Raw genomic sequence first — 26,043 nt, 5'->3', positions numbered from 1 at the left:
AGGGGAATCAGGATTGTCTAAGGAACATGCAGGAGATGCTGGAGATGATTCTACCTGTACTACAGGTGTTTCATCACCCTTGGTAGTAAATCTCTTGGGTTCTTGGATTTCTGTCTCTTCCTATTCAATCAGCTGCTTCACCAGCTGAATGAGGTCCTCAGCAGATAACTCCTCTCCATTTGACGCCAGGAGCTCTGACATCTTCAGCCTCTACCTCCAAATTAAGCTGTTCACCCATGGCAACAGCCTCCTCTGTAACAGCCTCCTCCACTCCTCAAAGCCATGGAAGTCATACAGAAACTGGGGACACAGTTTTTTCCACACACCATTTAAGTTTGTTCGCCTCACTTCATTCCAGGCAAAAACAATGTTTTGTACAGCATTGTAAATGTTTTAAGACTTCTGAAAGTCTTTGAGTGTTAAGTTCTTGTCCTTTTCAATTGCATTAAGGGCCACAGAAAGTGTCCTCCAGAGGTAGCAGGCCTTGAAGAGGCAATGACACCTTGGTCCATGGGCTGTAAAAGGGCAGTGTATTAGGTGGAAGGTAAACCACCTTGACAATAGGGTTAAAATCATTCATGTGACCAGGGGTATTGTCCAGCACTAGCAGTACCTTAAAAGGTTGGCTCTTGCTAACAGTGCTGACACAAAATGGCTGGAAAACCACTACTCAAAAATCTGAAGTGTCACCCATGCCTTCTTGTTAGACCTCCAGACGACAGGCAGTGGACCCTTCCAAATGCCCTGTAGTACCCTTGGATTCTCTGGCTGGTACACCAACAGCAACTTGAGTTCGAAATCCCCTTCAGCATTCCCTCCGAGAAGCAAAGTCAACCTCTCCTTGCCACCATTATGGCCTGGTGCTGTCCTCTCCTTGGTGATGTAGGTCCTGTTAGGCATACGCTTCCGAAAAAGGCCTCTCGTCAACATTCCACATTTGTTCAGCACAGAAGCCCCCCTCTTTGATTAATTCAGCCAACCTATTAGGAAATTCGCTTGCTGCTTTCTCATCCCCACTAGCTTCACCCTGCACCTTAAGATTATGCAATCTGGCATGAGCTTTGAAACACATGAACCAACCCCTACTCACTACAAACTCTTCACTCTCTTCCCCTGTTCACTCTCTTCACCCTTTTAACTTTTTATTGCCTCAAACATCTTTTAGCCTTCTCCTGAATCAACATTAAACTAACATATGCCACTGATGCTGGTCTTCCAGCCAGAAAACTAGCAATCTTGTCATCTCAATCATTATGCCACTTTGCTGTTTACTAATTGCAGTTGATTTCATAGGGACTGATCCCTTTACATGCTCTAGGATATATATGGTCTTTATCCTTGATCATTGTGGCTACGGTAGAGCAGCTAAAGCCTAGCATGTGGCTGATTCTCCTTTTTCTGATCTCTTTAAAATATCTCATTTCACTTCCATCGTGATGGCTTTCCTCTTCAGAGCACTACCATCTGAAGACTCTGACTTTAGTTTAGGAGCCATGATAAGGGCCAAAAAGTTGCCAAACAAAACAACACAAACGGAACACTTGAACTTCTAACAGTCTAAAATGGTGTACTAGGGGACGCCAGCTTCCTCACTCATACGTCGCATTACAGCATATTTATTCTTCTACCACACACAACCAAACTAGTTCACCCACTTAGTCTGTAAGTACAATGCTAACAGCGTAAACTGAAACACGTCTCAATTTTTTTTTAAGTTTTTATGAGAGTGAGCGTTGTAAACTCGAAACATCATTATGTCAAGACTGTTGTAACCCAAGGACCTCCTGTATAACATATGTAGATAGCTTATGTATCAAAAGATGTGTGTGTCTATATATATGGGAGATAAATTCTGCTGTCTTTATCATCCTTCTTTTCTCGAAGTGACTTTCCCCCCTTGCCCTTTGTCTCGTCCTTTATGTAAGAGGCTAGGCTTTCGTACAGGGGTTGGTAAACTGGCTTGCTGCGAGCTGCATTGTGTTTTTGTACAGCTCTTGAGCTGAGAATGGTTTTTAAAATTTTTAAATGTTTAGAGAAATTAAAAAACAGAAGTATATGCCACAGAGCCTGTATATGGCCTGCAAAGCCTAAAATTTTTACTGTAGTAACAAAGTTTGGTTGTGGGTATCATCTTTGAGAAATTTCATTTTGGTCTTTTGATACCAGTTTTGTCTAAAGATGTTATTTTGCTTTTTAGTGTAAGTAAATGAGTTGGGAATTGTACATTTATAGATTCTGTTATCAATATTTAGTAAAAATGGAGCAGTGGTTTCTCAACCTGGGTTTTGGGCCCTCAGGCAAAGAGTGAGATTTAGGTTATATTTTGAAATGCTTGGAAATTAAATGATTTTTTTCTTTTTAGAAAAATAATTCTATAAATGACCCCCTTAGCCCATGAAAGTTTATTTGGTCTATAATGTAGCATACAAGATCATATTTTTTTCAAGGAAAAATGAATTATGAAAACAAACTTGAGAAAGTATTTATCTATCTTAGATCATGGTATCTGAAAAAGTAGAGATATTTGTGTGATAGGGAGCTTAATTAGAGTGGAATTAAACAAGGCGAGGAAATTGAAAGGCAGGTAAATGATGATACTCACTGAAAATTGAGGTGTTGGCCCTGGCCAGTTGGCTCAGTGGTAGAGCATCACCTGGTATGTGGATGTCCTGGGTTCAACTTCCCAATCAGGGCACACAGGAGAAGCAACTACCATCTGCTTCTCTACCCCTCCCCCTTCTCTCTTGCTCTCTCTTTCTCTTTCTCTATCATTCTCTTTCTCTCCTGCAGCTATGGCTCTTTTGGTTTGAGTAAGTTGGCCCTGGGTGCTGAGGATGGTTCCAGTAGCCTTCACTTTAAATGCTAAAAATAGCTCTGTTGCTGAGCAACACAGCTACAGCCCCAGATGGGCAGAGCATCACCCCATTGGGGTCATGCCAGGTGGATCCAGGTTGGGGCACATACGGGAGTCTGTCTCTCAGCCTCCCTTTCTCTCACTTAATTTAAAAAAAATCACGTACTTGACTAACAGAGGTTTGTGAAGATCTTATCACAGTCACACAAGGTTCTGAGGTCCTGGCTGCCCCAGGAATAGGTGGGTCAGGAAGAGCTATTCCTGTACTTTGAATTTTTGTTGTTGACATTTTAAAGGGGGAACTATCCATCCAAGTTTTAGTCTTTATAAAACCCAGAAAATCTTTTAAATGTATAACTATGAGTGGAAAATAATTTGTATTTCTATTACTAACGATAAAAGATCTTAGACAAAAATGTTTTCTATATTGTTTTCTACTTTGAGTATATTGTCCCAGCGAAACAGTTTTTTATATTGTTCTTCAAAAGGTCTATTTACCATTAAAGCATATAATTAGTACTCTTTAAGCTTACCTAAAACTACTGTGTAAAACATTATTTGTGTGGCAAAATTTATTCACCAATTGAATGACGGGCACTCTCCTTGGTGCTCTAACTACAGCAGTGAATAAGAGACAAGAATTCTTGATATAGTGGAGTTTACATTATAGTAGTGATTTATTTCTGTTTTTATGTTCCATTTGAAAGATGCCAAAAAGTCATCTACCTTTAAAACCTTCAAGTTGGCTAACTTAGGGTAGATGCTAGCTTGGAGTAGTTGGGATTCTAGATTTATATCCAGGATCCTACATAGTATCTAATAATGGAGAATGGGAATAACTATATTAGTGGTTTTTAAAATACAGCAACAAAGGACAGCTTCCTTTTAAAGAGTAAGGGTGAGCGTCCTTATTCTTGCCCAACCTTTCCTGAATAAGGATTCTTCTGATTATGAGAATATTTGAACTGTTTGCTTCTGTCGTGGAGCTCTATTTTAAAAGATTTCATGTGTGACTGCTAAATTACCATTATTACTTACATGCTGCATACAGTTTGGTAGAAGCTGTATAATAAGTTGTTAAGTGAACAGACTCTGGATGCAGACTGCCTAGATAAAAAAATCCCAACTGCCTCTAATCTAGCTGTGTGATTTTGGGCAAGTTACTTCACTTATCTGTTCCAGTTTTGGGGGTTTTTATCTGTAAAGTAGTGATAATAGCTAGCTAAAGTGAGGATGGAATGAATTAACTGGTAATGCCTCACTTAGCAAGTACTATGTGACAGTTGTTACTGTTTTCCGTGCTTGACTTATCATTTATGTAATAGATGCTCTTCTATATTTTTTTGCCAAGCACCTATTTTGTTTGTTGGGTTTATGCTTTCAAGGAGATTGATTTGGTATAATGGAAATCGGCAGTCTAGTTTGGATTGTCCTCTGATATAATCTTGATTTGACTAATTAGTGAGGGGGAATTCAGATAAAATCTATTTTTTTCATATAAAATGAAAATATTTTAATATTTTTAATAGGTCTGTTTTTGAGTACTCAACTGGAACTTGTTTTCTAGAATTTTCTTGTGTAATCAAACTGTGATATGTTGAACCTGATACTTAGTTTTGTACCACAGCTTATCAGTGGGCATTAGGAATTCTCAAATTTTGAGTTATTGAGTGACTTACAGCTGATTCCTGTGATTTGTGTTTCTGTGTTTAATTCTGAATATAAACTACTTAATAAACATGTCCAATAAAAGATAGTTCCATAATATAACCTCTATCTTGTCTTTTCATGTCACTGAGAACCTGTCATAAAATTATTATAATAACTTCCTAGTAAAATTTGAGTCAGAAAAAAACTAGAAATACATCTTTTTCTAATTACAACTTAATGTGTGTATATGCATTTTTCATTAGTTATGAACTTCACTTTGCTTTATATTTTTAAATACTATATCCTAGAGGACTATTCAGATTTTCATTATTTTTTTTATCTCTTTCTAGAGGGCACCTTGTATATAATAAGCATGTTGTCAAAAAAAAATCAAAATAAATATAGTCAAATTTTATTGGAATTCAAGTTCTGTAAAGATGGTTGTGTTTAACTCCCACAAAGTTATTTGTGGTTTTTTCCTGAACTTTTCCTTCTGCAGCAAAGTTCTATTTTCATTAACTACACACTATTTTAAAGTAAAAGATGGTGGTGAAAAATCAGTCTGTGTTACCTTTGGATTTTTTTTCTTCGTTAAAGCAATGGCAGTCTTGATTGTAACAGAAAACTATCTGGAATTTGGACTCGAAACAGGTAAAAAATTTTATACAACTTTAAAAATCAGTTTTATCTAGTGTTAATATTTTTACTTTAATATTTAAATATGTTTTACATCAGATAAGTTTTTTAAATTATGTTAGAGGTGCATATTCTGTAATGTCCTAAATAATTAACTTTATTATTCCAAAGTAAGATCTTCTATTAGTATTTTGTTACCTTTCACTAGAAATGCTACTCTTTCCCCATTTTTTCTTATAGTTAAATGAGTTTCTGTAATGCTAAAGTTTACTCATATCCATAAAGATGCAAATCTTAATGCAAATTTTATGCACACTTATGGAATATACAGATATCAAAGGGATGTTTCCAAAGACTGTTCCTGCTAATAACCAAATTTTATTGCATTAGGGCATACTAATTAGCACATGAAACAGCAAAACTAGTCACTTCAAAATCTAAAATGCTCTGTTTTCTAGCATTTTATTTCCAAAGAAATATACTGTATTTTACCCCACTGATAAAAGTAATTTTCTTTCCCTACAGGGTTTACAAATTTTTCAGACAGTGCGATGCAGTTTCTTGAAAAGCAAGGTTTAGAATCTCAGTAAGTTTTTTTTCAATCAAGCATTATTTAAATTTAAATCTTTTCATTTTTAGTAAAATAGACTTACTATAAGAGGTTCTTTGTTGTTGTTTTTGTTTTTTTGTTTTTGTTTTTTGTATTTTTCTGAAGTTGGAAACGGGGAGGCAGTCAGACTCCCGCATGCGCCCAACCCGGATCCACCCGGCATGTCCACCAGGGGGCGATGCTTTGCCCATCTGGGGCGTTGCTCTATTGCAACCAGGGCCATTCTAGCACCTGAGGCAGAGGCCATGGAGCCATCCTCAGCGCCCAGGCCAACTTTGCTCCATGGAGCCTTGGCTGTGGGAGGGGAAGAGAGAGACAGAGAGGAAGGAGAGGGGGAGGGGTGGAGAAGCAGATGAGTGCTTCTCCTGTGTGCCCTGGCTGGGAATCGAACCCGGGACTCCTGCACGCCAGGCTGACGCTCTGCCACTGAGCCAACCAGCCAGGGCCAGTTCTTTGTTTTTTAATCAATGAAAAGAGGTTTTTATTTTTAAGTAGGACCATCACTTTTAGAAATATTCTTATAATTATTACATTTGTATAAAATTACTATCTTACATAGAATTTTTTATTTTTTAATTGGACTTGATTTATTTCTTCAGTCACCAGAAATTAAACCAAGTTTATATCTGAGTCACATATCAAATTCTAAGTTGAATGTAGGTTGGATTGTTACAAATGTGGCTAAAGAGGTCCTGATTTAATTTTTATTTTGCTAAAATCTATTATAGATAATTGAATAACCACAGTCTTTTTTGTAGAAGTTTACTCTTTGTGCATTACTGTTGTTACTGTGGCTATTTAAATGGTTGATTACAGAAAATAAATATTCCTAGAAAATTAACTTTAAAAACTTAAAAGTTTTTAAAACAATTTTTATTTTTTAGGGGTCCTGTTTCAAAACTTACTTTCAAATTTTTCCTGGCTATTATCTGTTCACTCATTGGGGCTTTTTTGACATTTCCGGGATTACGGCTGGCTCAAATGCATCTGGATGCACTGAATTTGGCAACAGAAAAAATTACACAGTAAGCGGAAAATGTACATAAGCACATGCAGATAAATATATGTTTTTCATCTTAATGAAGGTATATTATTGTAATGAAATCATATTATATTGAAAATTAATGAATAACCATTTGATATTACATTACTTCCTCTTTCTACTATAAGCAAATTTTTTTTATTCATTTCTAGTTTTTAAGTCCTGGTTTAAAAAATTTAACATCAGTTGCTAAATTGTTTTACCTACTTAAAATGGAAATGTCATTATTTATGTTAATTCTTTTTAACTCAGGTCAATTTATGATACTGTAATCTCTAAAACTGAACCAAAGAATCTATGGAATATTTTATTTAAATTTTGTATAAATAATTTTATTTAAAATTTAATATTTTTTATTTAAAATTTTTAAAAAAGTTTTGAAAGTAAAATCTGCACACAAGTATTTGTACAACTTGTTAAAATGATGCATTGTTTTATTTTGGGATTGTTAGTACTGTATAGTGTCAAATATCATAGACTGCTTTTAACGATCAAATTCTATTTTAGTTCTCAAATGGAGAAATCATACTTGAAAATATAGATAAAATTCAAAGGCCATTTACTGTATTCTTTGTGGTTGTCGTCAATGGTTTTTTGTTGATGTCAACACCTTGCCAGAATGACAGGGTTATATTTCCAGGACATACCTACATCCAGATTCTTATCTCATTGTTTTTCTGCTTTGCAGGAGAAGCCCATGTTGATGTATGGTCCTTATATGTTTTCATAAGAATAGCCCTTATTGATATATGCATATATAGGCATTAAGTTCTGAGTGATAATTTTCTAACATTTCTGCCTTTAAAAACCCAAACATAATGATGCTGATTCTCTAGTCCTTTTACATTTATATTTCTCTTACCTATGTCATTTTTATTTACTTTTGAGAGACTCTGGTTTCCTCAACTCCATTTTTTGCAAAGTACCGTGTGTGTTTACTTATTCTCACTTCCCAGTCCACTCTCCTTCATTTCTCTTTTCCCTCCTCTTACTCAGCATGCTCTTGGCTACATCCTGCCTTTCTCCCACCATCAGTCTCTCTAATGGCTTATTTTAAAACAAAACCTGGCTCTCTCCCCTTCTCAACACTTACACTTCAGTCCACTAACCCCCGTCTTAATGATTTAGATAAGCTGACAGGGTGGGTGGATGGGAATTCTTCATTAGCTACTGAGACTGCTGTGGGCTGTTCCTGACTACTAGAGTGTTCCCTAGCAACACCGCATGTTAGTGCTGCTGCTTTCTTCCCCCATCCCAGTGGCTTACCCAGCCTGTGGGATGGACGAATCACTTTATAAAAGCATTTAAAACATTTCTTTCTGGTTTGGGGTCTGTGGAGGCACATTTTAGTCTCCTTTTCACTAAAGCATGGCTTCTCTTTAAGATTTTTTAACTTTGGTGATTCGGAGTTTTATTTTCATTTTATTGTAGCACCCGCTCTCCCGCATTGTGTTGTAGCACTCACCACATACAGGGGTGTGGGCAGTCTAGTTCTGTTGTAAGAGTAGCATGACTGGCCCAAAGAGCAGCATTGTCCTCACACCGGTGGCCACCTACTAGTACTTGTTTACATGCCAACGCTCAGAGCCAGAGTTCCACCTCTCCTTGTTAGGTGTTCATGGTTCCCAGCCCCAGCCCTGCTTCCACACATACATTACTGTCCTTTTCACTGCAGTGGTATATTCAAGAGTGTGTGTGTGTGTGTGTGTGTGTGTGTGTGTGTGTGTGTGTGTGTTTTTTTAAAATCCTCCAGTTTAACCTTCAGTCTGGTAAATAATGAAAGCAGTACATGGTAATTAAATAATCTGAAGGCTTTGTCTTTTTTCTAAAATAAGAAAAATCCCTACTAGTCATCTATCTCTGTAGGGAACAAACTTGAGACAGTAGGTGACAATGAAGTAATAACTCATACCTGAAACATTTTGCTGTATTGAAGTATATTTCCTTGTTAGGAGTGATGTAAATTATTTTAGTTAGTAAAGGATAGGAAAATTAACTTCATGTATGTTTATAATACTCCAAGAAGAAATAAAAATATGTGATTCATTTATGATTTTAACAATGTAATCAGAACAATATACATGATCATTACATATTGAAAGTTTCCTCAGTTATTGGTTGTTGCAATATGTTTCATCTGCCATGTGCCTTCTTGTATTATGGACATTGCTAATCACTATCTCTTACTTGGAAATAATGAGGCATTTTGTTTCAGCTACACTGAAAGTATCAGAAGATGACCACTGCATACTGAAAATTCTTTGAATTCATGACTATGTTGTCAGAGAATCATTTAAGTAACTGTATTAAATCAGGAAGGTAGGAGGGATTGTTAACACTAGAAGTGAACAGAATTAGATTTTAGTGCTAGTTCTGCCCCTTGTCAGTAATATTGCCATGAGTAAGTCATTCAACTTGCCTGGATCTAAATTTTCTTATCTGAAAAATTAAGACAATGAAGTAGTTTTGCAAGGGCTCAAATCAGTGATAAGTGATCATGATAAATATAAAATAATCTTAAGTACATAGAATATTGCAAATAAGTTTTGTCTTCATTTTGTAAGTCTTAATTTTCTGTAGTTTTTCGGAGTATTTTGTTTCTGGTTTTTTATATTTGTTTCTTACATCCTTTCAGAACATTACTTCATATCAACTTCTTGGCACCTTTGTTTATGGTTCTGCTCTGGGTAAAACCAATCACCAAAGACTACATTATGAACCCACCATTGGGGAAAGAAAGTGTCCCTTTGTAAGTATGGGTATTTTGGGGGCAAAATTTTTATTTTATTATACAATCAAAAATGCTATCTACTGTATTTAAGTTTTTAAGGAGAATATCAGGACACTTTTTAAAACAATAGAAATGCTAAAAGATGTGTTATTAAATTGAAGCTATAGGTTATCATTTAATCTCTTGTGATCTTTATTAATGAATATGAATGATTATTACCCTGCATTAACATTATTTTATATACAGGTAGGTTTTTCTCCTTTTCCACTTACTGTCCAGTTTTCTGACATTTTTCTATTGCCGTGTCATTGTTTCTGTTAAGATAACTTGTGCAATTCTTTTAAGTATAAGTTGAAATTCATATATGAAGCTTCCATTGTATTTGACATTTTCCATGTTTGCTTCACCTTTTTTTGTTTGTTTTGTTTTGGGGTTTTTTTATGTGGTTTTTCAAGTAAATTAAAGGCATAACATTTTTTCCTATGTGCTATATACACCTAAAAGTAAGGACATTTTTCTATATAACAATATTATCATCATACCTATCAAAATGTAAAATAATTAATTTTTTAACATTTTAACTACTATAAAGTCATTTCCATAGTTAGACAAATATATTTTAACAGAAGAAGATGGCAAGAAGACAGAGAAACAATTTATTAAAAGGCAGTAATAACTGTACTTGATATATTAACTCATTATGAGCCTTGCAAAATGATGTTAACAGTAATAGAAAGATTTATATAGAGTTGGTTTCAACCCCAGTTCTGATCTCCACTAAAACTGTCACTTGAGGGAGATTATTTAACTTCCCTGAGCCTCAATTTCCCCATCTGGAAAATGAAGATAATAGCATCTATCTCATAAAGTTATCATTGGAATTAAATGAAAGAACACATGTAATGCAGCCAGATGAATTAAGTGCTTAATAAATGTTCCTTTCGTTGTTTTGCTTCATCAAAAGTAAAATAGAAAAATTTGACTAGTCATTGACTCCACAGTATGTATTTTATCTATTTCTTTCACATCCTGGTACATATTTGTCTTGGAATTATATAATCTTTGATGACCATAACTTTTTTAAGAGTTAATTAATCTTATTAAGCTAGGGAAGTATCCACAGAAGTTACAATGTTTTTTTCTCCCCTGCAGAAGTAAGCCTCAGTGGTAATTTTTAACATAACAGATTCACTCAGTACTTAAAACTGACTCACTCTCTCTCTGGAGCGTGCTTGAGCCTTTCCAGTTTCCTTCCTTCTTCCCCCAGGCATGCCTCCTAAGCTCTAAAGGAGATGTGCCTCTGTAAATTACTCCCTGAGCGCTTTCAGTCCAGCTGGCTCACTTCTTCCATGGTTCACTTCTACCTCTGTATCTTTCTAAATAAACTTCGCTTGTATTTGGTGGAGGGGGTATATATCTTAAGAATCTAAGAATTCTTAGACAGAATCTCAGAGAAACTTCTAACTCATGTCATTTATGCTGAAAGCATTCCCGGTCTTTCTTTAAAATTTGGTCAAAGAAGTTTGATTTTAAATTTCTGTTACTATGTTCTCTGATTTTATATTAACTTAATTTAATTAGGAAATCAGGAAACTGGCGTTTTTGATGTATCCATCAAATATTAGTTATTATGTTAAGTATTGATACTTTTACATATTTTATCTCTTACTGTTACAATAATTTTGTTGTGATTGCTGTTCTCATCTCATTTTATAGATGAAGTAATAGACTTAGAAGTTAAATAATTTGGCTAAGGTTATTCAGTCAGTTTGGTGTATATAAAGCAGTTAGTGGTTATGCCAACATTCATGTGTCACTTTTAGCTTAACTAAACTTGGTGCAGGTTAGTAGCAAATACCATGCTTAAAAGAAATGGAGTTAGGCCCTGGCTGGTTGGCTCAGCAGTAGAGTGTCGGCCTGGCGTGTGGACATCCCGGGTTCGATTCTCAGTCAGGGCACCAAGAAGAAGCACCCATCTTCTTCTCCACCCTTCCCCCTCCCTTTTCTCTCTCTTTTTCTCTTCCCCTCCCACAGCCAAGGCTCCATTGGAGCAAAGTTGGCCCAAGCACTGAGGATGGCTCCATGGCCTCCACCTCAGGCACTAGAATGGCTCTGGTTGTAATGGAGCAACATCCCAGATGGGTAGAGCATCGCCCCCTAGTGAGCTTGCCAAGTGGATCATGGTCGGGTTGCGAGTCTCTCTGCCTCTGCTTTTCACATCAGAAAAAAAAAAAAAATGGAGATAAATAATTTTTTCTTGTATGTATATTAAATTATAGGAAAAATGTGTTATGCATGATGACCAAAGATCTTCTTCCTATAGCTTTTTTCCCTTTGCTCCACCCCATTTCTACCCATTTTTAAGTAATTCAAACAGAATTGCAGCTTTGTTTCTACTCCATCTTATTTTCTATTTGTCAGACTGTAATATCTCATTTAATGTTATGGTCTGACAAACAAAAATAAAAAAATTTTTAATTTTTGTTTAAAATTCAAAGTGGATGTGATGATAGATTGAGAAAGAATGGCTGCCTATCAATTGAAGAAAACATGACGAAGAAAGCAAGTGACAGGTATTTTATCTGTTATAGGGACTAAATTGTTATGGAAAGGTCTTTATTTGTAATCAGAAGCAAAAATGGTTATAATGCAGTTTCATCCCAGAAATGTATTTAAATTCACCCATGTTTTCTGATTTAACATAAAAAAATAAATAAAAATAAGATGCAGGCAAACAGTTTGTGTGTAGCTGTGACCTTGTGAGAAAACCAGGAGACTATATACAGTGAAATTTAGAATAACTGCAGGAATTTGGAGAAATGTCTTCTGCCTGTTATTTTCCTATATATTATATTTTATCCCATCTCTGGGTTGTTCCTGACCCCATTAGATCAACTTACCAGAGCTTTATGAAGTCAAATAATCTGAAGAAGGAGATACTACTTAATGACTGTTACCCTAAATACTGAACTCATAAACTGAGCAAATATTTTTTTGATTCACTGCTTTATTGTATGCCCTTCATTCCCATTATCTGTCCCCCTGAAAGTCTGTGCAGTAGCTGTCTTCAGGATGCTACAAGTCAAGCCTCCTTGTTGCAGAACTTCAAGGAGCAGAGTGCTGTCTGTTGGCCCCCTGGAAAGGTTCAAGGCTGTGAATGGGCTTGCATCTTGTGTTCTGTCAGTTTCAGATGACTGTCTTCTTATTCTCATTGTTCATAGTAATGGAAATTTGTAGATAAAATGTTATTCCTTTATTCTTCCTAATCTTTTCCACTGGGATTTTTATATCCAAGTGCACTTATGACCTTGTTAAGAGGAAACCAAAAGAGAGCATACATAATAATGCCTTTGTTCCATCCCCACTTATGATCTCCATTTCATCAATAGTTCAAACAAAACTGTACACTTACACATCTGTGCCTTTTCTGTTTCCTGTACTGTAACTTATTTCCCCAGGCATCTTCTCCCATATTGCAGTTTTGGTTCCTATTCTAGGTGTTTAAACTGGATGGAAGGGGTGGTATAGGAACTTGTTTAGGGGGAAAAGTTTTATAAGGTGCTTTGTTTAACAGTCATTTATTCTACCCCTATCATCATAACATTGGAGGGAGACTCTTGTACATTCCAGATTCTACCTTGAAGATCACTCCACACATTTCAACAGTCATGGATTAATGCCCAGTATGTCCTAGAGATTAGAATAGATGCCCAGTATGCTCTAGTCATTGCTTTGAGGTTATTTACAATGTGATCCTTTATCAAAGCAGAAATCATGGTCTTTTATAAATAGTAAACCCCAAAAGTCTATCAGAAATTACCCCTTCTTTTTAAAGTCTTTTAAGGAACCCTCACCAGTAGCCTAATTTCTTGAAAAAAATGTCCTAAGGGTTCATCTGAACTGGAGTTCTAACCTTAGCCTTGAGGAATTGCTTAGAAACTGAGCCAGCTTCAGCATATAGCTGGTAAAATGGCTTGTTGGAGAGGAATCTGAGGCATCTGATTGCTTCATAATGTATCAGAACCTTGATTTTTTTAGTGATTTCAAACACGAACTCAGCAGAGTGAAAGATCTTATTCAAATATATCAGAGGAAACTCAGCCAATACTACAGGGTGGGACAAAAGTAGGTTTACAGTTGTGCGTACATGAAACAATTTATTCTTATACCACTAATTACAGTACTGTGTCATTTCCATATGAATAACTGTAACCCTGCTTTTGCACCCCGTGCACAGTCGTGACTTGCTGGCTCCACAGGCAGTCAGTCTCCAGTGGTCTCCTTGCTCTCTCCTAGCGTCCAGGTTGAGAGGACCCAACTTCTCTTTTTATTTTACAGCCATTTTTTTCCCCGTGGAGGCGGGAAGATAGAGGAAAAGATGCCAACTTTGCTCTGCTTTTTTTTCTTCTAGATAGCTGTTAACTACTTTGCTTTTCATGATGCATTTGTTTATCTGGTCCTACTGTGAAAATCAAAGTATTACATAGGTTTGTCTATGGCAGAGTGGGGTACTTTTGCTATATAACTCCAGCTGTAGCTAAATATAGTTTATATGGTGAACATTAGCGCATATAACTGGCTTGCTAGCATAATATGATCTTTGAGAGGACTGTGTCAACTTTTTGATCTGTAGAATGACAGAAGCTACATTTGATACTCTTCGACTCTGGTTAATAATCCTGCTGTGTGCATTGCGGTTGGCCATGATGCGTAGTCACCTGCAAGCTTACTTAAACTTAGCCCAGAAATGTGTGGATCAGATGAAGAAAGAAGCAGGGCGCATAAGTATGGTTGAATTACAGAAAATGGTAAGTTTCATACTGTAGTTAAAATGAAAAATGGTAAATAATGTGTTGTAAGACAAAAAAGAATTTGGTTTTTCTTTAACAAGATTGTAATTTTATTTTCTATTTCTTATTGTAAGTAAATGGGATGATTTTATACAGACATCAAAGAGCCCTTGATCTGATTTTGGTGCTAAATGAAGAAAGAATCTTAGTTCTTCTTCCTGCCTTCAGTGCTTTAAGTCTCATAAAGTTGTGTGGTGTGAAGCTGTGGTATGCCTCCTGTTGCTAAAATGAAACCCCTGATTGATTTGAAAGACATTACAATACGTTGTCCAGCCCTTATGAATTAAAGAGTAGGAATTATTGATTTTAGTGACTACATTTATTCTATTTAATATTATTTTAAGAATTGAACATGAAAAATGAATATTTAACTTAATGGGGATTACAGAGAAGGAAAGTGCTAGGAATCCATACACCATTGTAGTGGACTGGACCTAGCCTGGCCATGTCTTTTATTTTTTTAATGTTTATTTTATTGATTTTAGAGGAAGCGAGAGAGAGAGAGAGAGAGAGAGAGAGGTGGGAACATCAAAATGTTACTGAGTGGGCCCTAACCCAGCAATCTCTGTGCTTTGGGACAATGCTCTAACCAACCAAGCTATCCAGCCAGGGCACCTGATCATGTCTTTATTTTTTATTTCATATTTTTTTAGAGATTTGGTATTAGGTCCCCTATTTTTTACTCTGATTTATAAATCAGGAGTGTTTATGAAGATTCAACTTTTTTTCTTTTTCCTCTTACATATTTTCATACTCTATAGTATGACCTCAGTTGAATATGTTCATATAGATGGGGAGTTAATACTTCTATTTATTCAGGGTTTATGCACTTATGTGACCCACCTGCTATTGTTAGTTGTTTTTTTTAGATGTCTGTCTTTATTTTATCATTTTGTTTTACACATATTTGGAATGTATGTGAATATATACCATTTGAATTTTAGTGGTTATTTTTCTAATATTTATCACAAGAGTTTTATAAAGGAAATTATTTAATATTTTCACATTTCAAAATACTTATATTTAAATTGAGCCTTTTTGAAGTCAGTTTAGGGGCATTTATAATTTACAAACTTACTATTTAATTTCTTTTCCATGAAAGGATTACTTAGTCTTAAACAGTTCAGTTTGACAATTATTTGAAAGTTTTTTTCATTCATAATATGTCAGCCATATTAGACACTTAAGAATGTTGTTGGTTGCAGGTGGCTCGAGTCTTTTATTACCTTTGTGTCATTGCGCTGCAGTATGTGGCACCTCTGGTCATGCTGCTCCACACAACTCTGCTTTTGAAAACACTAGGTAGGCATGCCCTGGCAACTGGGAGGCGTCGTTTTACCTTCTACCTGTAATTAATGCTTCTAGTACCAACAAAGAAATATTCTTAAAATTGTTTCTCTCTTTAAAAGTTTGAAGAGGAAACATGGGAAACTTAGCTTTAGAACTGGATTTCTCATTTTTATTATGAAAACTGAGGCCCATATGGTTTTATGTTATGCTTTACTTATAAAAACTGTTTACTAAAGGTTAATTCCCAAATTTACTGAATAACTTGAGTGAGCACTGCTGATCTTAGTTATTTTGTGTTATGAAAGGACTCTAAGGTTTTTTTAGTGCCTAACATTGAAATTATTACAAGATACTTGTAAACTTACATGAATTACAGAATCCTTTTGGTGAGTCTATTTTATAGATAACTTATGTTGAAACTTAGCTTATGTTCTGCATGGAAGAACAAAGTTCTATAAGTCTGTTTACTATGGTGCCCAGTACCTGTGCGGTGCTGTTCAAGAACATTATTACCCATTATTGTATCGACCATGTTCCTTGGTGCCAGTGTGAGGATGTAAGAAACTAAAGGAACTGAAAGTATTTGGGTGGCTTAGTAGATACCATAGAGCTGAGAGATGGAAGTGTCCTTTAGGAACCTATGGAACATGCCAGAATAGCTCAGTTGTAGAGGATGTGATTCAGATCGTATTCAGCATTAGAAAGTATATGATGAAAACATTTCTTGAAGCTATTAATATAGCCTCTCACATTGAAATCATAGATAATTTCTGAGAAATTTATTTTGATATTATAGAGGAAGAAAAGATTTCTAAGAAGTTATTAAGTCTGTCCCTCTCACTCCATAGAGATAGTTGATTCATGTATTATATAAAGGAAAAACTGCTTTTATTATTTTAGAAGATTTTAGAGCAATTATTAAAAGTAAATTAGACTTGTAGCTTTTATGTGTACTTTTACTGATGAGGGCAGATTATAATCTAGTCAAGTTAAATAAATTTTTTATTAGGTATGTCAAAAGATTATTTTTTACTGTATTTTTAACAAAATATTTTATTGTGTCACTAAAATTCTTGTTTTTAATTCCAAATGTAAGTTAAAGAATTTATTATTTTTAAGAAGACGCTTTGGACTCAGTTGCTCTTCAAGTTTTATTTGTGTCTTGAATTTCTAGGTAATCATTCCTGGGGTGTTTATCCAGAATCTCTCTCTGCCTTGCCAGTGGATAATAATGTACCCTCCAATTCGGTTTATTCGGAATTGCCATCTGCTGACGGGAAGATGAAGGTAACTGTTACACAAATCACAGTGGCACTGAGCAGCTTAAAGAACATTTTCACTCCCCTGCTTTTCCGAGGACTTCTGTCTTTTCTAACCTGGTGGATTGCTGCTTGCCTCTTTTCTACAAGCCTTTTTGGGCTTTTCTATCACCAGTATCTCACTGTGGCATGAATCTCAGTTAAGAAAAAAAGGATATCCAAGCCACACTTTGGATTCAAATGATTGTGCCCTTGAAGGACTGACAAAAAAATAAAATAATAAAATAAAACAGAAGAAAGCCAATACAAAGGAAAAAGGAAACATATCAGAATATCTTGCTTAAAATGCTTCCTCTGTATTCTCAGGGTGAATTAATGGTATACTATGTAAAATTACACAATAGATTGTTAACTGCTATACTGTGGCATTGGAAATTTTAACTCCTTGTATTAACTGATATGAGAGGGCTATCTACAAGGATAATACTTCTGATTACCTTGGTTTACAGAAACCTCTGAGACAGTCTTTGAAACTTTTCACATGACTTGTTATTGATTGATTGCTCTTAATGGCATTAAGGTACTGTTACTGTTCATGTGGCTGCCTATAGAACATTCTTCAAACTGAGCCATGTTTTAGAGGATGTAAAGGAGCTAAGATTGCTTCTGTTGGTAATAATATTAGTCACTCTTCAAACAACAGTAACAGAAAAATCCAACAGAAAGGAAGAAATTGCTGCTGTATATTACAGTAAAGAAAGCTGCATAGTAATTTTAAATTTAATGGAGATGTACATGCTTGATAGCTACAAGTACTGCTGCTTGAGAGTAGCAAGAGTATTGTTTTCAAATGTATTTTATCCAACTTGAGGTATCTTTTAAAAGGACTGGCTGTAATGAACATTTGCAATCTTGCTGTTAGGTTTGGGCATCCCATATTTTATTTTATGATCCTAAATGGTTCTGTATAATATTCTAAATATATTTATCAATTTTGACCAGACTTTAAAAATTTACTTTGTAATCCTACTGACTACCCTGTATGTATTATATATATATTATATATTAAATATATAATATATTGAGATTATAAAAGATGAAAATATTGGATCCTTATAATATTTTAAGTTGCTGAATGTATATTAAAACCTTATTGAATAAGATATATTTGTATCTAGAAATTTTCTTTCTTTTTGGAATGAGATTAAAATTCATTTTGAAAGTTGATTAGAGCAAGCAATTTATTTATTTTGTCTGTCTGAGGGTAGTTATATTTTATAAATATTTAGGAGATTTCTCCCAAATGAAAATTTCTTTTTCTGTCATTTTCAAAATCTTTCCCACTCTAAACAAGTCTAGAATTAAATCTGTGTTAAATGAGACTTCTTTTACATTTTTAGTGTCCAGAATTAGAAATGTTTAGAAATGTTAAATTTTTATTTTATAGTTTATAGATCAAAAAATGGGGTGATTTGATTGAAAATTTAAACAAAATGAAAATAATATATAATAATGTTATTTTTAATGCTTTTTATATTTAAAACCCAAAATGAAGTGTTATAGTTATAAAGGGAATGAATATGAGATAAATAGGTTTGTTTTTTTCTAACAAATAGTAGAATTTATAAATAAATATTCTTTCACATAATTGTCTTTAGGGGCTATATATTATGTTTCAGTTCTGTTGTTACTATTGAAAGCAATTTTGAAACTTCTTTTGGAATTTTTTTTTTTTTACAGAGACAGAGAGGGATAGTTAGGGACAGACAGACAGGAACAGAGAGAGATGAGAAGCATCAATCATTAGTTTTTTGCTGCGACATCTTAGTTGTCCATTGATTGCTTTCTCATATGTGCCTTGACCATGGGGCTACAGCAAACCGAGTAACCCCTTGCTCAAGCCAGCGACCTTGGGTCCAAGCTGGTGAGCTTTGCTCAAACCAGATGAGCCCGCGCTCAAGCTGGAGACCTCGGGGTCTCGAACCTGGGTCCTCCGCATCCCAGTTTGACGCTCTATCCACTGTGCCACTGTCTGGTCAGGCTGGAATAACTCTTAAAGTTTAGGGCAGTGACGTCATGGAAATGGTGCCGTGAGCAGCGCGTCCAACAGATCTCCCCAAAATCACAACAAATTTATCAACTAGAAACAGAAAAATTTATCCTCGGAGCATTCCGGAGTTCCACACAAACTGAAAGCGAAAGGACTGTTATCACTTGAATCTGAGAGACGAGGGCGTGGAGGAAGCTAACTACCACAGGGACGTTCATTCAAGCCGCGGAGGGAGTGCACCTGTGGTGAGTCAGCCCACACTCAGGGAGCGGCAGCCTAAGCGCTGCGAGCAGCCGCCGGCGCGCGCCTGGTGCCGCGGTCCAGTCGCAGAGCGAGCACCGCTAACGTTCCCAGCGGCCCGCGCACTGCGAGTGAGAGTCCCCAGACACCGGTGTCCGGGAGCACCCCATTCGCGCACGTGCCCTGGGCATCCCACGCGCCCAGAGCGCCCTACTGGCCTGCACACCCAGGGTGCCCCATTATCCTGCGCCCGGTGCGCCCCAGCAGCCAGCGGCGGGGTGAGCGGGAGAGGCGCCAGGGTGGTCTTTCCTACTTGGGAGATTCTCTCTGTGGGCGGGGCACCTCACCCAGCCATTCAAGCTAACAATCAAGCATTGGGGGAGGGGCGCGCAGACAGCCTGAAATACCTTCGGGAGCACAGCTGCGGACCCAATCACTGAAATTAGCTTAACCCATGAAATCTGCCCACCCACAGGGCTCTAATTGATAAGATCTCTCTCAGTTCAGCGATCCAAGACGAGGCGTGATATTTTTTAGTGCCTCTAGCTAAAGGGGCGGGGGCAACTTCTGATTGATAGAGCCTCCACATTCAGGGATAAACGCTAACAAGAGGGACTTGGCAGATAATAAGATCTATACTACACTAGTCGCAAGCAGAGACTAGTGCCTCTTCTTCCCAGCCAAAACAGGCTACAAAGTGTGGAAAGCCTGGGGTGAGTGGTCCAACTGAATGCTAGGCGCTGAACAGTCACCTTGACAACAATTGACTCCCACCCCCGCCTGATTACACTGGAGGCTCTGACTGCCAGAGCCTTTCCCAAAGCCTTGCGCTGAGTGGGGATAGAGTGGGGATTTCCTAGCTCTTTGAGCCTCTTACTCCCCAGGCAGAAGCAGTAGCAGCCTTATAGCTGGATCACCAGGCTGCTAATTCAGGAAGGGGAGACTAGGAGAGAAACTCCAGGAAAGCAAACTCTCTCATCGTTGGACCCTGCAAACGCCAACAAGCCTTGACTACCAGCAAGACTAAAGCCAATTATATGACATTGCCATAGAATCCCATCAACTGCAAATCCCTACCTAAGTGTGACACACGGGCAGAGCCTGGGGTACAGAGTCACCAACCAGGAAGAGGGAGAGAAAAGAAAAAGGAAGAAGTTAACCTCTCAAAATCAAGAAAAATCCACAGACTTTACAACTTGTTCCACTAATTTTTTTTTTGTTGTTGTTTGTTTCTTCTATCTTATTGCCTTTATTATTATTATTTCTATTTCCTCCACCTCGGTCCTTTTATTCTCTGCCCATCTTATGCTTCCCTTTTCTTGAAATACATTACCCATGAGTGTTACATTTTATTTCTTTTCTTCATCCTCACCCTCCTTTAAGGTTATACTCCAAAACACTTAACTCTCACTCTCTTCTCTTTTGTTTTTTTTTGTTTTGCTTTATTTTGTTTTTTTCTCTTCCTTTTTTTTTCTTCTTTTGTTTTTCTCTTTTTCTTATTTTTTCCTTTCTATTCCTTTTTTTCTTTTCTCGTTTTACTTTTCCTCCCATTTAATCCTCAATCATAAACAAATTATTTAATTTGGGACTCAAGGGTTTTTTTTGGTTTTATTTTTCTTTTTTGCTTTCGCTTTTGTTTTTGTTTTTTTGTTCGTTTATTTTTGTGGCATTTTGGGTACTTTTTACGTTGCTTTTTAACTCACGAGCATTCCTCCCAACCGAAGGTCTACATTGTATTTAGTGTTCGCTCCACTTAATACAACAGATTTTTACTTATTATTTTTATTTTTTTCTTCTTTATTCTTTTTTTTTTCTCCTTTTTTCTGGTTCCCTCTTATCCCTCTCATTATATCTCTTAGTCAACCATCACTTACAAGCAAATCATCTTATGCTTGTCTAAGATTTTCTTCCTTTTTTTTTTGCATTTAGTAGGTCCCTACTCCCTTTTTTTGCCCCTTAAACTCTTCAACCCAAATCAGGCCCTCCATTATAGGCAGTTTTTGTTCCATTTAGCATAATATAAGTCACAGGTCATCACGATATTTCCCTGAAGACGGGAGAGGAGGGAAAGAGAAGAAAGAAAAAACGGGGAAATAATAAATTATTACTGTGGTTTTTTTTGTGGGGTGTTTTACCTTTTTTTTTTTTTCTTTTTACTCTTTATTAATTCTAATTAGTGCTATCAATAAGACCACCCTCAGATGCCAATAAGAAAGAGGAAATCGAATATTATGGATACAAAAGAAAGAGAGGTAACACAAATAGATGTGGAAAAATCTATGGAGAAAAGACATAACATATTGGAAGCCTTGGAGCTAAATGACAGAGAATTTAAAATAGAAATCTTAAAAATACTCAGAGATATACAAGAAAACACAGAAAGGCAATTTAGGGAGATCAGAAAACAACTCAATGAACACAAAGAATATATTACCAAGGAAATTGAAACTATAAAAACAAATCAAACAAATGAAAAACTCAATTCACGAGCTAAAAAACGAGGTAACAAGCTTAGCTAACAGAACAGCCCAGATAGAAGATAGGATTAGTGAAATAGAAGACAAACAACTTGAGGCACAACAGAGAGAAGAAGAAAGAGACTCAAAAATAATAAAAAACGAGAAAGCCCTACAGGAATTGTCTGACTCCATCGGAAAGAATAACATAAGAATAATAGGTATATCAGAGGGAGAAGAGAAAGAAAATGGAATGGAGAATATACTCAAACAAATAATAGACGAGAACTTCCCAAGCCTGTGGAAAGAACTAAAGCCTCAAATTCAAGAAGCAAACAGAACACCGAGTTTTCTTAACCCCAACAAACCCACTCCAAGGCACATCATAATAAAGATGACACAAACCAATGACAAAGAAAAAATTCTCAAGGCAGCCAGGGAAAAGAAGAGTACAACATATAAAGGAAGGCCTATTAGATTATCATCAGATTTCTCAGCAGAAACTCTACAAGCTAGAAGAGAGTGGACCCCAATATTTAAAGCCCTGAAAGAGAGGAACTTTCAGCCACGAATACTATACGATGAAAGCTATCCTTCAAGTACGAAGGAGATATAAAAACATTCACAAATACAGAAAAGATGAGAGAATTTATCAGCAGAAAGTCCCCACTCCAGGAAATACTAAAGGGGGTTTTCCAACCAGATTCAAAGAACAAAAGAAAACAAAACCACTAGTAACAGCTCCACCAAGAACACAATAAAACCAAACTTAAACTGTGACAACAAAGGAAAAAAAAGGGCGGAGAGGATGGAGATTAACAGTAGCAAAGGACGATGAAGTGCAGAAATACTCATAAGATAGGGTACTACAATGAATATGGTAGGTACCCTTTTAATTACTTAATGGTAACCACCCTTGAAAAAACCACCACAAAAACACTTGACTTTAAAAAGGTAGCAACAGAGGAAAGAAGTATGGAACACAAACAAACAAAAACAAATGATAGAAAAACAAAAGAGAAGAATCAAACAAGATACAAAACTAACAGAAAGCAATTTACAAAATGGCAGTAGGGAACGCACAAGTGTCAATAATTACACTAAATGTAAATGGATTAAACTTACCAATAAAAAGACACAGAGTAGCAGAATGGATTAAAAAAGAAAATCCAACTATATGCTGCCTACAAGAAACACATCTAAGCAACAAGGATAAAAACAAATTCAAAGTGAAAGGCTGGAAAACAATACTCCAAGCAAACAACACCCAAAAAAAAGCAGTTGTAGCAATACTCATATCTAATAATGCTGACTACAAGACAGAAAAAGTACTCAGAGACAAAAATAGCCATTTCATAATGATTAAGGGGAAGTTGAATCAAGAAGACATAACAATCCTTAATATATATGCACCAAACCAAGGAGCACCAAAATATGTAAGACAGCTACTATTGACCTTAAAACAAAAACGAACAAAAATACAATCATACTTGGAGACCTCAATACACCGCTGACGGCTCTAGATCGGTCATCCAAACAGAGAATCAACAAAGACATAGTGGCCTTAAACGAAATACTAGAACATCTGGATATGATAGACATCTACAGGACACTTCATCCCAAAGCGACAGAGTATACATTTTTCTCTAGTGTACATGAAACATTCTCAAGAATTGACCATATGTTGGGCCACAAAGACAATATCAGCAAATTTAGAAAAATTGAAATTGTACCAAGCATATTTTCTGATCATAAAGCCTTGAAACTAGAATTCAACTGCAAAAAAGAGGGGGAAAACCCCACAAAAATGTGGAAACTAAACAACATACTTCTAAAAAATGAATCGGTCAAAGAAGAAATAAGCGCAGAGATCAAAAGATATATACAGACAAATGAAAATGAAAATACGACATATCAGAATCTCTGGGATGCAGCAAAAGAAGTGATAAGAGGAAAGTTCATATCACTTCAGGCCTATATGAACAAACAAGAGAGAGCCGAAGTAAACCACTTAACTTCACACCTTAAGGAACTAGAAAAAGAAGAACAAAGACAACCCAAAACCAGCCGAAGAAAGGAGATAATAAAAATCAGAGCAGAAATAAATGAAATAGAGAACAGAAAAAGTATAGAAAAAATCAATAAAACAAGGAACTGGTTCTTTGAAAAGATCAACAAAATTGACAAACCCTTGGTGAGACTCACCAAGGAAAAAAGGCACAGGACTCAAATAAATAAAATCCAAAATGAAAGAGGAGAGATCACCACAGACATCATAGATATACAAAGAATTATTGTAGAATACTATGAAAAATTATATGCCACCAAATACAACAATCTAGAAGAAATGGATAAATTCCTAGAACAAGACAACCTTCCTAGACTGAGTCATGAAGAAGCAGAAAGCCTAGCCCTGGCCGGTTGGCTCAGCGGTAGAGCGTCGGCCTAGCGTGCGGAGGACCCGGGTTCGATTCCCGGCCAGGGCACACAGGAGAAGCGCCCATTTGCTTCTCCACCCCTCCGCCGCGCTTTCCTCTCTATCTCTCTCTTCCCCTCCCGCAGCCAAGGCTCCATTGGAGCAAAGATGGCCCGGGCGCTGGGGATGGCTCTGTGGCCTCTGCCTCAGGCGCTAGAGTGGCTCTGGTCGCAATATGGCGACGCCCAGGATGGACAGAGCATCACCCCCTGGTGGGCAGAGCGTCGCCCCTGGTGGGCGTGCCGGGTGGATCCCGGTCGGGCGCATGCGGGAGTCTGTCTGACTGTCTCTCCCTGTTTCCAGCTTCAGAAAAATGGAAAAAAAAAAAAAAAAGCAGAAAGCCTAAAGAGACCAATCAGCAGGGAGGAAATAGAAAAAACTATTAAAAACCTCCCCAAAAATAAAAGTCCAGGCCCAGACGGTTATACTAGTGAATTCTATCAAACATTCAAAGAAGACTTGGTTCCTATTCTACTCAAAGTCTTCCAAAAAATTGAAGAAGAAGCAATACTTCCAAACACATTTTATGAGGCCAACATAACCCTCATACCAAAACCTGGCAAGGATGGCACAAAGAAAGAAAACTACAGACCAATATCTCTAATGAATACAGATGCTAAAATACTAAACAAAATACTGGCAAACCGAATACAACAACATATTAAAAAAATAATACATCATGATCAAGTGGGATTCATCCCAGAATCTCAAGGATGGTTCAACATACGTAAAACGGTTAATGTAATACACCATATCAACAAAACAAAAACCATATGATCTTATCAATAGACGCAGAAAAGGCTTTCGATAAAATACAACACAATTTTATGTTTAAGACTCTCAACAAAATGTGTATAGAAGGAAAATATCTCAACATGATAAAGGCCATATATGATAAACCATCAGCCAACATCATATTAAACGGCATAAAACTGAGGACTTTCTACCTTAAATCAGGAACAAGACAGGGTTGTCCACTCTCTCCACTCTTATTTAATGTGGTGCTAGAAGTTCTGACCAGAGCAATCAGACAAGACAAAGAAATAAAAGGCATCCATATCGGAAAAGAAGAAGTAAAGGTATCACTTTTTGCTGATGATATGATCCTATACATCGAAAACCCGAAGGACTCCACAAAAAGATTACTAGAAACAATAAACCAATACAGTAAGGTCGCAGGATACAAAATTAACATACAAAAGTCCATAGCCTTTCTATATGCCAACAATGAAATATTAGGAAACAAACTCAAAAAAATCCCCTTCACGATTGCAACAAAAAAAATAAAATACCTAGGAATAAACATAACAAAGAATGTAAAGGACCTATATAACGAAAACTACAAGGCATTGTTAAGAGAAATAGAAAAAGACACAATGAGATGGAAAAATATTCCTTGTTCTTGGATAGGAAGAATAAATATAATCAAAATGGCCATATTACCCAAAGCAATATATAAATTTAATGCAATTCCCATCAAAATTCCTATGAGATTTTTTAAAGAAATGGAACAAAAAATCATCAGATTTATATGGAACTATAAAAAATCCCGAATAGCCAAAACAATCCTAAGGAAAAGGAATGAAGCTGGGGGCATTACAATACCTGACTTTAAACTATATTATAGGCCACGATAATCAAAACAGCATGGTATTGGCAGAAAAATAGACACTCAGACCAATGGAACAGAATAGAAAGCCCAGAAATAAAACCACATATATATGGTTAAATCATCTTTGATAAAGGGGCCAACAACACACAATGGAGAAAAGAAAGCCTCTTCAACAAATGGTGTTGGGAAAACTGGAAAGCCACATGCAAAAGAATGAAACTCGACTATAGCCTGTCCCCGTGTACTAAAATTAATTCAAAATGGATCAAAGACCTAAATATAAGACC

General features: G+C 36.3%; 1 protein-coding gene across 4 annotated transcripts in view; it reads left to right on the top strand.

Annotated features, from left to right (window-relative positions):
• TMEM161B (transmembrane protein 161B) overlaps positions 1-17,380 on the top strand; it is a 91,055-nt gene extending 73,675 nt beyond the window's left edge. For 3 of the 4 annotated variants that reach the window (XM_066273770.1, XM_066273772.1, XM_066273768.1), the window contains 7 exons: positions 5,004-5,155; positions 5,666-5,726; positions 6,635-6,775; positions 9,428-9,541; positions 14,157-14,331; positions 15,579-15,675; positions 16,838-17,380. In XM_066273770.1, the coding sequence (XP_066129867.1) occupies positions 5,004-5,155; positions 5,666-5,726; positions 6,635-6,775; positions 9,428-9,541; positions 14,157-14,331; positions 15,579-15,675; positions 16,838-17,115 (1,018 nt within the window). In that variant the 3' untranslated portion in view covers positions 17,116-17,380. The remainder of the gene's footprint in view (positions 1-5,003; positions 5,156-5,665; positions 5,727-6,634; positions 6,776-9,427; positions 9,542-14,156; positions 14,332-15,578; positions 15,676-16,837) is intronic. The other variant, XM_066273771.1, reaches the window with a different exon arrangement.
• Positions 17,381-26,043: the final 8,663 nt, after the last annotated feature.

This window comes from Saccopteryx bilineata, chromosome 4, assembly GCF_036850765.1.
Source record: "Saccopteryx bilineata isolate mSacBil1 chromosome 4, mSacBil1_pri_phased_curated, whole genome shotgun sequence".
NCBI lineage: Eukaryota > Metazoa > Chordata > Mammalia > Chiroptera > Emballonuridae > Saccopteryx > Saccopteryx bilineata.
The sequence above is the reverse complement of the archived record's forward strand: the minus strand, read 5'-3'. Positions and strand labels throughout refer to the sequence as shown.